Source organism: Anopheles arabiensis, chromosome 2 (assembly GCF_016920715.1).
Source record: "Anopheles arabiensis isolate DONGOLA chromosome 2, AaraD3, whole genome shotgun sequence".
NCBI lineage: Eukaryota > Metazoa > Arthropoda > Insecta > Diptera > Culicidae > Anopheles > Anopheles arabiensis.
Genome location: NC_053517.1, coordinates 41220087 through 41234841, shown reverse-complemented (window position 1 = coordinate 41234841; position 14755 = coordinate 41220087). Strand labels below are relative to the sequence as shown.

At 49.5% G+C, this 14755-nt stretch overlaps 2 protein-coding genes across 2 annotated transcripts; one reads left to right on the top strand and one right to left on the bottom strand.

The window, feature by feature from the left end:
- Nucleotides 1-1175: 1175 nt before the first annotated feature.
- Nucleotides 1176-3660, bottom strand: LOC120895978 (twinfilin). Its single transcript, XM_040299746.1, has 4 exons — nt 3427-3660; nt 3198-3275; nt 2994-3105; nt 1176-2926 (listed from the first exon to the last, which is right to left on the bottom strand). Exons 1-4 carry the CDS (start codon nt 3449-3451, stop codon nt 2110-2112), a joined length of 1032 nt encoding a protein of 343 aa, XP_040155680.1. The 5' UTR covers nt 3452-3660; the 3' UTR covers nt 1176-2109.
- Nucleotides 3661-6379: 2719 nt separating this feature from the next.
- LOC120898850 (cyclin-G-associated kinase) lies at nt 6380-13951 on the top strand. Its single transcript, XM_040305261.1, has 5 exons — nt 6380-6776; nt 7211-7584; nt 7674-10757; nt 10844-11005; nt 11102-13951. Exons 1-5 carry the CDS (start codon nt 6644-6646, stop codon nt 11210-11212), a joined length of 3864 nt encoding a protein of 1287 aa, XP_040161195.1. The 5' UTR covers nt 6380-6643; the 3' UTR covers nt 11213-13951.
- The last annotated feature ends 804 nt before the right edge of the window (nt 13952-14755 follow it).

Below are 14755 nucleotides of genomic sequence, written 5' to 3'. Positions count from 1 at the left end.
CCGATAATTTCGGCACCGACTCCGGAAGGTAGGTCCGCCCAGCATTATCCGGAGTTGTTTGGAGTCGTTCGGAGTCATTTGGAGTCGTTCGGAGTCATTTGGAGTCGTTCGGAGTCTTTGGGAATCGAAGGCATACCGAGCCACCCGGAGTCGTTTGGAGTCGTTCGGAGTCGGTCGGAGTCGTTTGGAGTCGTTTGGAGTCGTTCGGAGTCGTTCGGAGTCGTTCGGAGAGGTTCGGAGTCGTTCGGAGTCGTCTGGAGTCGTTGGGAATCGAAGGCATCCAGAGTCGTACGGAGCCGTTCTGAGTCGTTCGGAGTGGTTCGGAGTCGTTAGAAGTCGTTCGGAGTCGTTCAGAGTCGTCCTGAGTCATTCGGAGACGACCGGAGTCGTTTGGAATCGAAAATATCCCGAGTCGTTCGGAGTTGTTCGGAGTGGTTAGAAGTCGTTCGGAGTCGTTCGGAGTCGTTCTGAGTCGTCCGGAGTCATGCGGAGTCGTTCGGAGTCGGCAGGAGTCGTTCTGAGTCGTCCGGAGTCATGCGGAGTCGTTCGGAGTCGTCCGGAGTCGTCCGGAGTCACCCGAAGTCGTCCAGGAGTGGTCCGGATTCGGCCTTTGCAACCAAGACTTGTATATGAAGCGCACGCGCAAAGTGAAAGACAAAAAACACAACGAAATAAAATTCGTTATCACAAGCACATTGCACCGGACGGCTCCTGTTGACTCCGACCAACTCCTTTTCGTGTGGACTCCGGACGACTCCGGGTGACTCTGGACGACTCCGGGTGACTCTGGACGACTCCGGATGAATCCGGACAACTGCGACTTCGGGTAGAACTAGTGGTTCCCATTTTGCCGGACTCGTAATCGGACTAACAATAGCCGGAGTCGGATCGGAGTCGTGGGTGCGCTTCAAAAAGCACATCACTACTCCAGAGATCAACAGTTTGTTTGTTTGTTTGCGTTCTTCTGGACTGGTTCAAGGTCAACGTTTCTTAAAAGGCAAAACATACAATTTGTGCATTGCCATGGTAACGATCGTTCATGGGGTTGTTCGTAGAATTATCTACCAGAACCTTTTCTTGGCTTAATTTCCTATAAAAACTTTAGAAAATTCACGGGTCAAATTTAATTATTAGAACGTTAATTATTTACGATAAAAATCACAAGCAAAAACATATTCGTTTCTTGAAAAATATAATATTTTATTCAGTTCGATTGTTAATGAAGGGGTTTGATTGGATAGGTTTGAGCTGGCATTTGCAAACGGCAGAATAAGTAGTTGCTTGTGGTAAAAGCACGCCTTACAACTCATAATTTATAGCCATTCTACGATACGATACGATGCAGTTTTTTTTCTCCAAAATACTAACGCGGACATTCAAACCGTCAAAGCGCTCGCTACGGAGCTATCGAACCTAAAATCGTACAATTTTAACCCATGATGAGTATGATGATGCCTTCCCTGTAAGCGATGGCTGCACGTTTAACGACGGTATGCCCGTATACTTGTCGCGGCTTAGCGGCTTGTTTCTTGGACGCTACCCCACCCAGCAGTCGATACACGCCGTTCATTTGGTATTTGTTTTGTAACGAGAAATTCGAGGGAGACAATTTCGTAATTTTCACTTGCCTTGTTTAATTCCCATCCCAAACATTTGCTTGCCTCTTGCGCCTGAACTTTATAATACTTTTGATACTGTACAACGGTTGTAGTGTAACGGTCGTCCCGTCGGAAAATCGGTTCGGTTTCGGCTTCATTGCGTTCGTCTCCTTTTTGTAGGGGGTGTCGCGATCGGTACTCTTGGTTCGTTGTTATTTTTGCACATTTTTGAACTACGTAAAATGGGGTTTAATAAGTTATTTTCTACACAGACAACACAAAAAAACAAAAACACACATAATAGTGTATTGCCACAATGCGATGCGAAATGCGATGAAAAGGTGGGGGTGCGTCGGCAGGTCGGATGATCCTAGCTACTAGCACCTGCGCAATGTTATGGGGTTGGAAGCGTGGAAGTTTGCGCTCACAAAGTGTGTGGTCGCGGCTCTGTCAATGGACCGTTAGCATCGGCATCATAGTCCACTTCCACGCAACCTCCGCCACCTCCGCCTTACTCAACAGCCTGTGGTTTGGTCAGTCTTTTAGCACCGCGGCTAGGCGGTCCCTTCGGTTTGGAGAACTGTGGCCGAAGGTTCAGCTTGCGCGGATGCAGCTCCTCGTGCAGGAACTCCTCGGTCAGCTCGGCACCATTATCGATCTCGAGCTTTTTCGCCACCTGTATGCCGTGCTTTTCGATCGTCGCCGAAAACGGGCCCTTGCAGCTGGAGTACATCATGCGCTCGCGGATCGAGCAGCTGTACCCGGGCATCGAGTACACGAACACCACGCTCTCGAGATAGTTGCCCTCGTGGTGGTGCTTGAAGATGTACAGATGGTAGCGGGCGTGGTCGGTCGGTATTTGGGCCGGCAGCCCGGTCAGCTCGATGTTGTCCGCCTTCACCAGGTGTATCTTTTCCTCCTCGAGATCGATGCGAAACTGCAGATAGTTGTAGCCGCCGCGGCGCATATCGTGCAGCGCTTGGGCGACCGCGTCCGCGATCGGACAGTTGATGCCGCCGAGCGTCTGCTGCTTGGTGTCGATGCCGAAATCTGTCTTCACCTCGGTTTTGCGCAGCTCGGCCAGCTCCTCCTCCCGGCTGGTCAGCGGAGCGGGCGTGTTAAAGTCCACCTTGTGCTTCTGGTAGCCCTGCAGCGTCGTCTCCTCCTTGGACGTCGCGTTCAGCTCCTCCTTGATGTGGCCGGAGCCGAACTCCAGCTTGAGCGTCGCCTTCGTCGAAGCGTACAGCATTTTCTGTCGCACGGTGGCCGATTCCGGCACCCAGCTCATCAGCAGCCATGCGTACCCGGTGGGGATTTTGTAGTCCAATCTACGGGTTTAACGAACAAGGATTTTTGGAATGTTTGCTTGCTTTGATGGTCACCAGTGCCGATTACCTGTAAAGAATGTAGCACGGCGTGCTCTCCTCGATCAGCGGTCTCACCAACGTATCGTAGTCTTTCTCCCAGTCTCGCTTCACATCACTGTGGCTTACCAGCCGGAGCTCCTCTGAAGACGGGGGAAAAAATAAACAAACAGATATATTTCATAGATTAAATTTTTTGTCAACAAAATAACGCAAAAATAGGTCGCATTTTTACCATTTTCAATAGAAACTTTCAGAACCCGGGTTTTTCCGTCTTTGCATTTGCCAAAGAACTTCAGAAGCTCGGCGTTTGCTGTGGGGGTAAAGGAAAAAAAGTGATTAACCATTGTCCTAGCTGGTGCGGTCTCCGCGTTGTCGGGGGTACAAAGGGGAGATGATGCATCCCCCGGTTTGGGGCGGCGACGATGATTGATTCATTTTCCGTCCAAAGGGGGAATACCTACCCTTGATGCCAGTTTGGTGCGACATACTACTATTCGGATGCACTGAGCTCGAGGGATAGAAGCACTTTTAACAATGTAGCAGTCTGGGCTAGGGCTAGGGCTAGGAACAAAACACAAACAGAAAGTGGGCAAGTTTGTCTGGCGAGAGATCACAATTTTCTTTTTTGCCCGAGCAATGAATTTCACTTGTGACGATTACATCAAAATCAGCTGTCAAAGTCCGCCCCCCTCCTTTCCGACAGTTGTCAAAGTGATCGTACGAAATTGTATCGCCCGCAGGCCAAAACCCGGTTTTCGTGTGCTCACCAACGCTCGAAATCGGGGTGATTTTCCCTCGCTGGCGATTGTTTTTGTAAGTCGTTGTGAGGGTTTTTGAGGGTTCAAGATGGCCGCCAAAAAGTTCGCGCTGGTGTGTGATTGTGTTGGTGGGCAAAATTAAATAGCCAAAAAAATAAATACACTCCAACACCTCCCCCCCCCTCTCATTGAACCCACGGGCTCCTACATTTCATGTGTGTACCATATTACCATCTGCGCTCCGCCGTCTCTCTTGCTCATACATGTTCCGCCTTCGCATCAGCTGATCCGCTGGTGGCTTTTTATGAACATTCTTCATTTGTGGGTGATCTTGACGTTGAGGAAATCGCGTAAAGGAGGTATTGAATTTTAAAAGGCGCTTTTATTAATGTACTTATTTCATGCTAGTTTTGACGAGGCCATTCGCGTGCCTTGCCATTTGATGGTCACGAAGGTATATCAAACAAGCGTAGGTATACGTCGAACTCAAATAAGTAAAAAAAAATACATGTTTCATGCATGATCATCATACTCCACTGCTTGTATGAAAGTAATATGTGATATTTCAATACATATAATAGGTTCCGGATTTCTTTCCATACCAAGATTCCGGAAGATTTTCCCACTTGGAACTGTTATCATTTTTGCTCTTTCAAGACAACAAGCAACATTGCCATGATATCAATGTCCGACGGGCACACCATTTTCCGAGCCGTACAGGCAAAAACTACATATTTTTTCCCCAAAACTATCATTTTCCGCAGTCACAGACTTTACCCAAGCGCCACAGATTAATCTTAAACGACTGGAAAATTGAATATCCATAGAAAAATAATGAAAGCTCCACAGCTTCATTGGTTTGATCAATAGATGGCGTATTACAACTCATCATTATATTGCTATCCTTTTCTTGAAATGTGTTTCGACAAGTTTCATCTTATCATGACCTATATAGCCTTATAACTTTCTGAGCAAAAATCTATAGGAATGGTCGTGTGGTCAGACATATAGGTATCAACACCAACGACCATTACTCAAATCTCACATGCCTCAGTGCTGGTGGTTTTCCGTTGGAGTTTAGTATTTAAACAATCGTATCGCCGTTCTAGTTCTAGCGATGCATAACTTCAATGCGAAACCATACAACAGTACAGAGGAAATGAGAAAGCTCTCCTCCAAGCGATGAAGCTCAACTAGTTGGGGTATCCCACCAACAGAGAGCGCCACCAGCTTTTTCGCTATTTTTAGAATGCATGAGTCGTTTGCCGTCTGCTAAACGAAGTCTTTCTATATTCCGTTTAGGTAGAGAACTTGAGTCGTTTAGAAGCCGTTTAGTGGTCGTTTAGTGGATTTGTGGCACTTGGGATGGATGCCTCCTTCCACCCCTGGCTGTATCGCCCACTTGATTCAACTACCGAACTCACTGCGAGTTTCCGCGTATCAAACACTCTGGACGTGGTGACGGGTGCGTGCCAATGGGAAACGAATCGAATCCGAGGTTGCAGTCAGAGTCGCTATCAAAGTGTTCGTGTTGACCCGAATGATTGGTGCATCGAGTTTAGGCCAGGTCTTGCACCTATTTTACAAGTACACACATCTTTATAATTATTTATACTTCATATCCTGAAGGCTTATGGAGCATATTGGCGCGTATACTTCGGTTCAATTTTGAATTGTACTATCGATGTATTCAATTGTCCGTCAATATGTATTCAGGTGCATAAAGGCGTGTTATGCATACACCGATGTTTGTGGTGGCCTTAAGGGCCGTGTCTGTGCTTCATCGCATGCGATTTTATCGCACGTGCTGTCCGACGCTTTTTCGATTCATATTGCGAATATTTGATGATTTTAATAGTTTAACGATTATGAAAAATTAGTTTGTGGTTGTTCCTTCAAAACACCACACATATAGTTTGACAAATAACATCGGATGCGGCGTCCGACGAAATCAATTTTTTTTATTCCGTCGTACGACGAAATCGCACGTCCGACGTTATCTGTCAAATTCCATATAAAATTTTGACAGGCCTTCGGATAAAATCGCATCCGATGGAGCACAGACACGGCCCTAAGTGGTGGCCTAAAAATAGCAAATTAATACATCAGGATGAGCGTACACTGTAGCACTGTGTAATGATTACAACATACCTACGACTTGCAAAGTACCCGGTACAGCACCATGCATTTGTGGCAAAATGATTACCTGCAAGATGAAAAATACCACACCTTGTTAATGTAATGCTTAAGATCATGCATTTTGTATCAAACTGACCAGCCGCCGGATGTGTTATCTGGTTTCATCCCCAGATCTTTTCCTGACGCTGATTTTTTCCTGACGTATGCCTCTTTGAATTGAGGTCCTATGCGTTGCGCAGCTTTCCTATTCCTTATCCATCAATTCAATTACATTAATACTAAACTGTCATCGACTCCGATGCAAATAATTGAACAAAATTGCACACATTAAATTTAGTCAACCACCAAGTTTGTTTACGTAAGGATGTAGAGAAAGGGAGTAAGGAAGGGTAGAGGAAATGAGCGAGATGCAGCGATATTCGAACGTCAAACACCCTCCCCATGTTGTGCGGGACAGCTTGTGGTGAAAACGGCATTTGACAGTGCGTGCACACACACCAATGCACGAGCGCCGCAACACAATACAAGCGCAAGTGGGTGATGACTTTTCGAGGCACTGGTCGTCGTCGTCGTCGTCGTCGTTGTGTGATTATCGGGAAGAAAGAAACAAGAATCCCGTTCGTTCTATGAAAGGGGGTGTTTCGCGATTAGGATCTAGCCAGTGAGAACGAACACACTCACGCAGCGGAAGCAGAACGACTGCAGCGGAAGCTGCGGAACAGGGTAACCGAGGGCACCAGCGCTGATAAATAAGAACGGGGCCGTTGTGCAAGTGGGCAAGATGAGCGAATTCCTGAAATCGGCCATAAACTACTTCAATGCGACACCTACGAACGGGCTGGACAACGATTTCGTCGGCCAGACGGTGGAGGTGGCGAACGTGAAGCTGCGTATCAAGCGCGTTATAGCGGAAGGTTAGTGTTTCGCTGCGTAAAGTGGCTTACAGGGCGCGTTTATCGTTATCGCTGCTGGATAACGGCGAACAGTGATAGTGCGGGGTGGCAATGCAGGCTGCAGCAGCAGCAGCTGTTACTCATCCCGGAATCAGCTTTCGAGTGTATCGAATTACCCTCCCCCACTCGCTCCATCGACCGTCTGATGCCGTCCTTTGTCCAGCGCGCAGCAAATGTCAAGCGCAACCCAAAGGACACTGTGGCGTGTGGGCGTCTGTAGGTGTCGAATGGATCGTTTCTCGTCCTGCTCCTCCATCCAAAGGTCACGCCAGGACGTTGGAGCAACACAGGCTGTGGGGAAATAAAGGGGGGCGGTGGCGCGAACGAACGAATCGCACCAGAGTCTTGCTACCCGTGATTATCTAATTCCTGCGTATCTTTTACTGCGACCGTAGGTGGCTTTGCGTACGTGTACGTGGCGCAGGATGTGCAGTCCAACACGGAGTACGCGCTGAAGCGTCTGCTCGGCACGGACAAGGAGGAGTGCAACAACATCATACGCGAGATCAACTTCCACAAGCAGGTGTCCGGCCACCCGAATGTGGTAAAGTTCGTTGCGGCCACCTTCATCGACCGGACGCAAAGCGCGAACTCGCAGCGGCGGGCGGAGTATCTGCTCGTGTCGGAACTGTGCAAGGGTGGCTCGCTGTACGACTGTCTCGAGCAGGACCTGGCCCCGGAGACGGTGCTGCGGGTGTTCTATCAGGCGACCAAAGCCGTCGCCCATCTGCACAGCCAGCCGAAACCGATCAACCATCGGGACATAAAGGTTGGTAGGAAACATTGGCGTCGTTAATTTTAAATTTAAGTATAACTTATCTAACGCCTCACAATTCTGTACCCTTTTGATCCTTTTAGATTGAAAACTTTCTCATCGGAAGTGATGGGCTGTTGAAACTGTGCGACTTTGGGTCCGCCTCGACTGACAGCTACGCGCCGGACGTAACGTGGAACGCGCAACAGCGCGACACGCTCGAGGATGCGCTCACGCGCTGCACGACCCCGATGTACCGTGCGCCGGAGCAGCTCGACACCTGGGCCAACTATCCGATCGGCATCAAGATGGACGTGTGGGCGCTCGGCTGCATCCTGTACTGTCTCTGCTACCGCAAGCACCCGTTCGAGGACTCGGCCAAGCTGCGCATCATCAACGCTAACTACACCATTCCCGCGAACGATGCGCGGTACGCGTGCTTCAGCGACGTGATTCGCGGCTGCTTGCAGGTCGATCCGCACCAGCGCTTCGATACGGCCACGGTGCTGGAGCGGCTGGCGGCCATTGCCGAGACGAAGGGGTGGCCCCTGAAGGCACCGCTCGGCCTGCTGGGCAAACCGCTCAACTCTCCGCCGACGGGAATGACGCCGGCACCGAGCCCGAGCCACAGCCGACCGAACGGTGGGCTGGTACCGGACCGGCCGGCACCGCCCAGACCCGTGTGCCCGCCCGGCGGCCCGGTGCCGGTGTCGAGCGACGGCAGCCTCCGGAACAAGTACCCCCAGCGGCCACCGGATCCGGTGCGCATGGGGCACGCGAACGCGCCACCGCTGCACTCCGTACCGTCGCCCTATCCCACGCCCCCGGCGCAACAGTTTAGCCAGCCGGCGGCCCCACCGGCGACTGGAGGCGGTGGGCTGTTCTCCTCCATCAAGGGCGGGGCGGGAAGCTTTCTGAAAAATCTTAAAGACACCTCCTCGAAGGTGATGCAAACGGTGCAGCAGAGCATCGTGCGCACGGATCTGGACATGAGCTACATTACGCAGCGCATCATCGTGATGCCCTGCCCGTCGGAGGGCATCGAGTCGGCGTACCGCACGAACAACATCGACGACGTGAAGCTGTTCCTGGACAGTCGCTACCAGCCGACGAAGCTGAGCGTGTACAATCTCGTCGGGCGTAACGGCTGCCCCCGACTGCCGCCGCCAGTCCGCACGGTGGATGCAGGGTTTATCTACGCGCCTGCTCCGCAGCAAGGTGGCAAGGCGCCGGTACTGACCGGGCTGTACTCGCTGGTGGAGGACATTTACGGGTTCCTGAGCGCGGATCCGAAAACGGTCGTCATCGTGCAGAGCCCGGACGGTGGCCGTGCGCTGGCCGCAACGGTGGTGTGCGCACTGCTCGTGTACGCCTCGCTGGTGACGGAGCCGGAGGATGCAATGCAAATGTTTGCCATCAAGCGAACGCCACCGAATATGCGACCGTCGGAGCTGCGCTACCTCTACTATCTCGGCGACATCGTGCGCTCGGTGCCGCATCTGCCGCACTACAAGCCGGTCACGCTGGTGTCGCTTGCCGTCACGCCCGTGCCGCGCATGACCAAAGCGCGCGATGGCTGCCGGATGTACGTCGAGGTGGCCACGGCCGACCGGACCGTCTTCTGCACGCTGCAGGATTACGAGCGGATGCGGCTGTACCACACCTCCGAGGGTAAGATTGCGCTCGCGATGAACGTGACGGTCTGTGGCGACGTTACGATCAGCCTGTATCATGCACGCAACGCCCTCGGTGGGATGGGCCGGCCGCAGGGTCTGAAGATATGCCAGCTGCAGTTCCACACCGGCTTCATACCCGAGGAGGAAACGCTGATCAACTACGATCGGGCGGAGCTGGACGAGGTGCCGGATCTGGAGCACGTGCCGCAGAAGTTCAGCGTCGCGCTCAGCGTTTTCGTGGGCGACTCGGAACGGCCGCCGGCTACGCAGCCGCCGTGGCGAACGCCGAAGGCATCGCGCGATCCCCGCACGCTGTTCGCGTCCCAGCTGGAGTATGAGGAGAACGTTGATAATTTCGTCACCAAACCGAGCAGCTCAGCGAGGGCAACTGCAGGCGAATCCACCGCACCACAAAAGCCACCTCCTCCACGACCGGCACCACCATCGCCGCAACCGATGCATCGAGTGCTAGGCGACGACATACCGCGCAGGGGATCGTCCGGTACTCCACCCGTGCTGGCAGCGGCCGAGGAACGTGAGGCTGACCTTTTGAACCTAAACAAATCTAGTCAAGGACGACCGGCACCGGAAGAGTCGCCAGCCCCGGTTCCGAAGATTGAAGAAACGTACGATTTGCTTGGAGGGCTGTCACCCCCGGTCGTGAAAGGCGGAGCATTCGCTGGCTCCGGTGTGAGAAGTACGCCGACCTCCTCAGCCGTACTGGATGACATATTCGGAACGCTGGATGATGCGGGAGCGCCAACGGGCAGCACGCTTCCCACCACCAAGTCCAGCAGTGATTTAAGCGGGCTGAATCTAAACTTTGACCACTTCGGTGGGGTGGCCCAACCGGCCAGTGGTGCTGCTCCCTTCACCAACGGTGCCGGCCAGTCCGATGCTTCGGCAAGCAATGCGAACAACAGCTTTGGCTTCGATGCGTTCGCCGGGGTCGCGCCACAATCCATCTACAACAGTGCCGCCCCAGCGGGCGCACCCTCGCAACCCGCCCCAGCGGCCACCGCTGCGTCGAAAGATCCGTTCGCGGATATTGGCAACCTGGCGGCCGGTTTGGGCGGCGGCATTAGTGCCGGCGCGAGCGCTGCCGGTTGGGGTGGCAAACCGGGAACGACGCCGAGCCCACGCTCGACGCAGTTCTCCAGCCCGACGCACCAGTTCAGCGGGGCGAGCACGGCAAACCCCTCGCCGAGGGCACCCTCAACACCCAACCATCAAATGCGCAGTCCGAACGATCCCAGCCAAGCGCAGTCGCGCCCCGACTACAGCCGATCGCACTTCGAACCACCGAAGAATGGAAGCAACGGCAGTGCGAAGGACGCACCAGGGGCTGGTGTTGGCGGTGGTCGATCGGGTGACATATTCGGTGACATTCTTGGCCAGCAGGGCTATTCGTTCGGCAGCACCAAAAACCAGGGGCCGCGAACGATGAACGATATGCGCAAGGAGGAGTTGGTGCGGGAGATGGATCCCGAGCGGGTGAAGCTGATGGAATGGGTGAGTAGTAAACCGCATTGATCTAATTGTGCTTATTGTTATTGAGTCGGTATGTGCATCTCTTTCCCTTTCTGCCACTCTTTTAGACCGAAGGTAAGAAGAACAACATCCGCGCGCTACTGTGCACCGTGCATACCGTGCTCTGGCCCGGCGCTAAGTGGACAAAGTGTGAAATGCATCAGCTGGTGTCGGCAGCGGATGTGAAGAAAATTTACCGCAAGGCGTGTCTCGCTGTACACCCCGACAAGGTAGGTCAAATGCGCCATTTGCCCAAAACTTGCTTCCGCCTGACCTTCCGTAACACAAGGAGTACAATTGCAATCGCAACGCTTCGTCCTTTTCAGCACACCGGTACGGAGAACGAGAGTATGGCTAAGATGATATTCATGGAGCTGAACAACGCGTGGACCGAGTTCGAAAGCGATGCCACCCAGCAAAATCTGTTCGCCAATTAAGAACACACTGTTGCGTGCGTTATTACTGCTGCTGATGCCAACCCAGATCGGTAGGTGATGGTTTGTTAGCATATTGCAGTTGCTTATTTTTGTCCCAAAGAAAACCGTACAGATTCGGCCAATGCGAGTCGAAGTAAGTTTTCTTTTGCGTGTGGGTTCTCTTTACAACCGCGGCAAGCATTTTCGAAACATCACTTTCTTCTCCCGTTTTACGTTAAACAATTAGGAGAGTTTTAATGCATCGAACTATCAGTGTGTGTGTGTTCCTTTTCCTAGTAGAAATAGTACACTTCTTCCAACTGTAGAAGGGCACGTAAATGGCCGACATTTCCGAACAGTGTCACAGCACTAGATTAAAGAGCCCGGGCCAAGGCGTGGCAAAGAACTGAACTGGCAACGGTTGATTGATGCTAATGTGATAATTTGTCCCCTACTTTTGTGTTTTACTTTTATCGAAAGTGCACTTTAAAACATCACACCGTTTCAGGGTTTCGCTGATCGTACTGTTGAGGGCAAACCCGTACAGGTTGTCCGTTCGTTCCGTTAGCGCTGGTATGGGAAAATTCTCGTGCATATGCAGCGAACCAGAAATTATATTTTATTCCAATGCATTCCACTTTAACAATGGATGCTGAGTATTGAAATGTTATCCCGTTGGATAAGCAACGATAAGCTGCAAATTTGAGGCCAATCATTCAGTGATTCTGAAAATTGCCCATTTTTTTGCTGTATGTCGATTGAAATACAAACAATAACCTTGCTTTTTCTTCCCCTTAAAGTACCTTCTACAAAAGGTACTGGTTTTAAGAAGAATAAACTTGAATGTTCCATCAACGGCTCAGTATGTGAAGCTTTAGTGACAGTCGCTTTCAATGATAACAAAAAGAAGAACAGAAAAAAAACAAAGATAAACCAGCAGAATTCCGCATTAAACGTATGCTCGGAATGGTATATATCACAATAGATCAATTAACACTAAAATACAAACTTTAGGGTGAAAACTAGCTACCAATTATGAGACACGAAACGTTACGTATGGCACGCAAACAAACCTATATTTAACCAGCATAAGATGAATGTTAATCCATTAGCACTTAACAAAAAAAAAAAACACTTAACAAAACAAAAAGGTCCAGAAAGCAGAACAGAACTAAGTAAGCGTATTGTAATTTAAAACAGGAAAATTTTAGCAAAACCGCATACTGCAGCTGCTGCTGCTGCTTGCCCACGTTGTTGATTGTTCATTACTGTGTGTATGTGCGTAAGCCAGTAACTTATTCCCTCTAATATGCGGTGGTAGATAATGTGAAATGTAATGCAAATTCGCTCAGATAAATATGTATATTGTGTAGGATATGTAATGACCGCTCGACAAAAGAATGTGTTGGGTGGAATGTGTGGCGGTCGGCGGCAATGTGGAGGGGGCAGTTGTAGAAGACACCTTATGGAGGATTCACGTGAACCGGTACAGTTGTTGAATAATGGAAGTTATATATGCTTTTTACGCCGTAAAGCAGCAATGGACAGAGTAGAAAGTTAGTTGATCCACGGAAAACAGATGCTATTACTAGATTGATGATTTCAACTGCAAATGTTATCATAACGCTCTAAAGGTAAGTTACGTTAGGTGTAGGTTTCTTAGTTTCAAAGCTTTTGTTAGTTTTTCACAAGGATGATGCAGGCATGAGAAAAAGAGGAGGGAGAGCAAGAGAGAGAGAGGTACTGATGATGTAAGCCGGAATGTGAATATTGTAACAAATATTGCTCAGCACGACGAACGACGAAGCGACAGGGGGTAGAACGATTTGTGTCGTAAATCCGTTATACTCAACAGGATAAACAAGACTACTATGATCGCTTTATCGCAACGCGGTGTGTTACGCTAGGTGAGGGGTTGAACGGAACTGTGATGTTTAGCTTTGGCCGCAAACCCTGCCGCCTTCCGGAATCCCGTGCTGGGCAGAGTAGAGTGTAAGGTGATCGAATCCTTACAAACGACATCGTTTCAACATGCGTGTGGGATAGAGATTATTGCAATGATTATATATGTGCATTATTTTGATTGGTAAATACCGGGAAAAGGGAACAATCGCAGAATGTGTGTGTGTGTGTGTGTACAACTATGCGATTGCTGTGTGCAGCCAGCTGCTGTGAAAGCATAAGGATGTTATGGAAGGGAACGGTTCGCTGTAGAAAGTTGCAAAGCAATAACGAAACGCGAAGGTTGATCAAGGGGCAGAAGTCACACGTGGCAGAAAGGGGTAAAGCCCTACCTAAAGGGTAATTAGTGTAGGGTAATAGAGCAATCGAATGCTTTGCTCGTTGATGGATATGTGCTGTTGCCGTGCTAGGTGATGAATAATTTCAGTTTTCTTTGCTATCCTCACTCGATAGAACATTATTTATTTGCAATTTGCAGGCTTACTTTAGTGTGCAGTAGGAGGACGATGAGGAGGGAGAGGAGTGTGGTACATTCTAATGTAAAACCTGTAACGTTCCATAGATTAATGAATACTGTTTACCCTTGTTTGATTGTAAAAGAAAGATGAACGTGGTGGCTGTATGGGAGGAAGAGTGGAGGAAGAGACATATTTCCAGCTATACAAATCTACTGTTACACGCAAAGTAGGATGCGCGAACGCATGAAAAATTATTACACCTTCCACTTGTACTCGTATACACAATCTATCAGAAAAAAACCCTTATATATTACGTAAATACATAGCGTTGAATGATGAACATAATGTGTGCGTCATGTGTGTTTGTGATTAATTTAGCGTTTTGTGAAGGACGATCTTTTCAACGGTAAACGGTAAACGATCATTTCTGCAATTTGTGCTACGGTGGTGTAATCATTCAAATTATTTTCCTCTTATTGATTAACTGCTTTTGTGGAATGTTCCTTCAAAAAACAGCTATACGATCGTTAGATGCAAGTAGTGTCGCGTAAAGTAGTGTTCGTCTTGAAAAGGCATTCTCGCCTGCTCAATTAGAAATGAAAATTGAAGGCTCAATGTAACTCCAAATGTGCAATGTAGCTCCTTACGTTTAATGTGATGCTACAAGCTCATTGTAGTTCCGTAAGCTCAATGTAGTTACGCCCGTTTTTTCTGTTGATATTCTGTTGATAATTTAACATTTGCTGATATTCCGACAAATCATGATACAATCCCAGGGCTTTCAAATTGCACCCAACACTATGCGTAATAAATATCACACCGTGTCCACTCTATCCGAACGTAATTTACATAGAGACTCTAATGTCTAATATTTCACTATTAACTAATAAAACCAACAGTTAAACTGAACTAACTGTCTGCCATGAGTTTCTCACAGGTTCATAGTTCATAGTATATCTAGAAAACTACTCGTCACATACGATCTGGATTATAATCATAAATCGCAAAGCATTCGCAAATTGTATGTAATCTGTGGGGATCTTGTGATTCACTTACACATGACTCATTGCAGATCAAAAATTCAGCTTATCCTGTTTGGCGTAGTCACCGGTGCTACAACCGCTTTGCGGTCTTGGCTTACCTC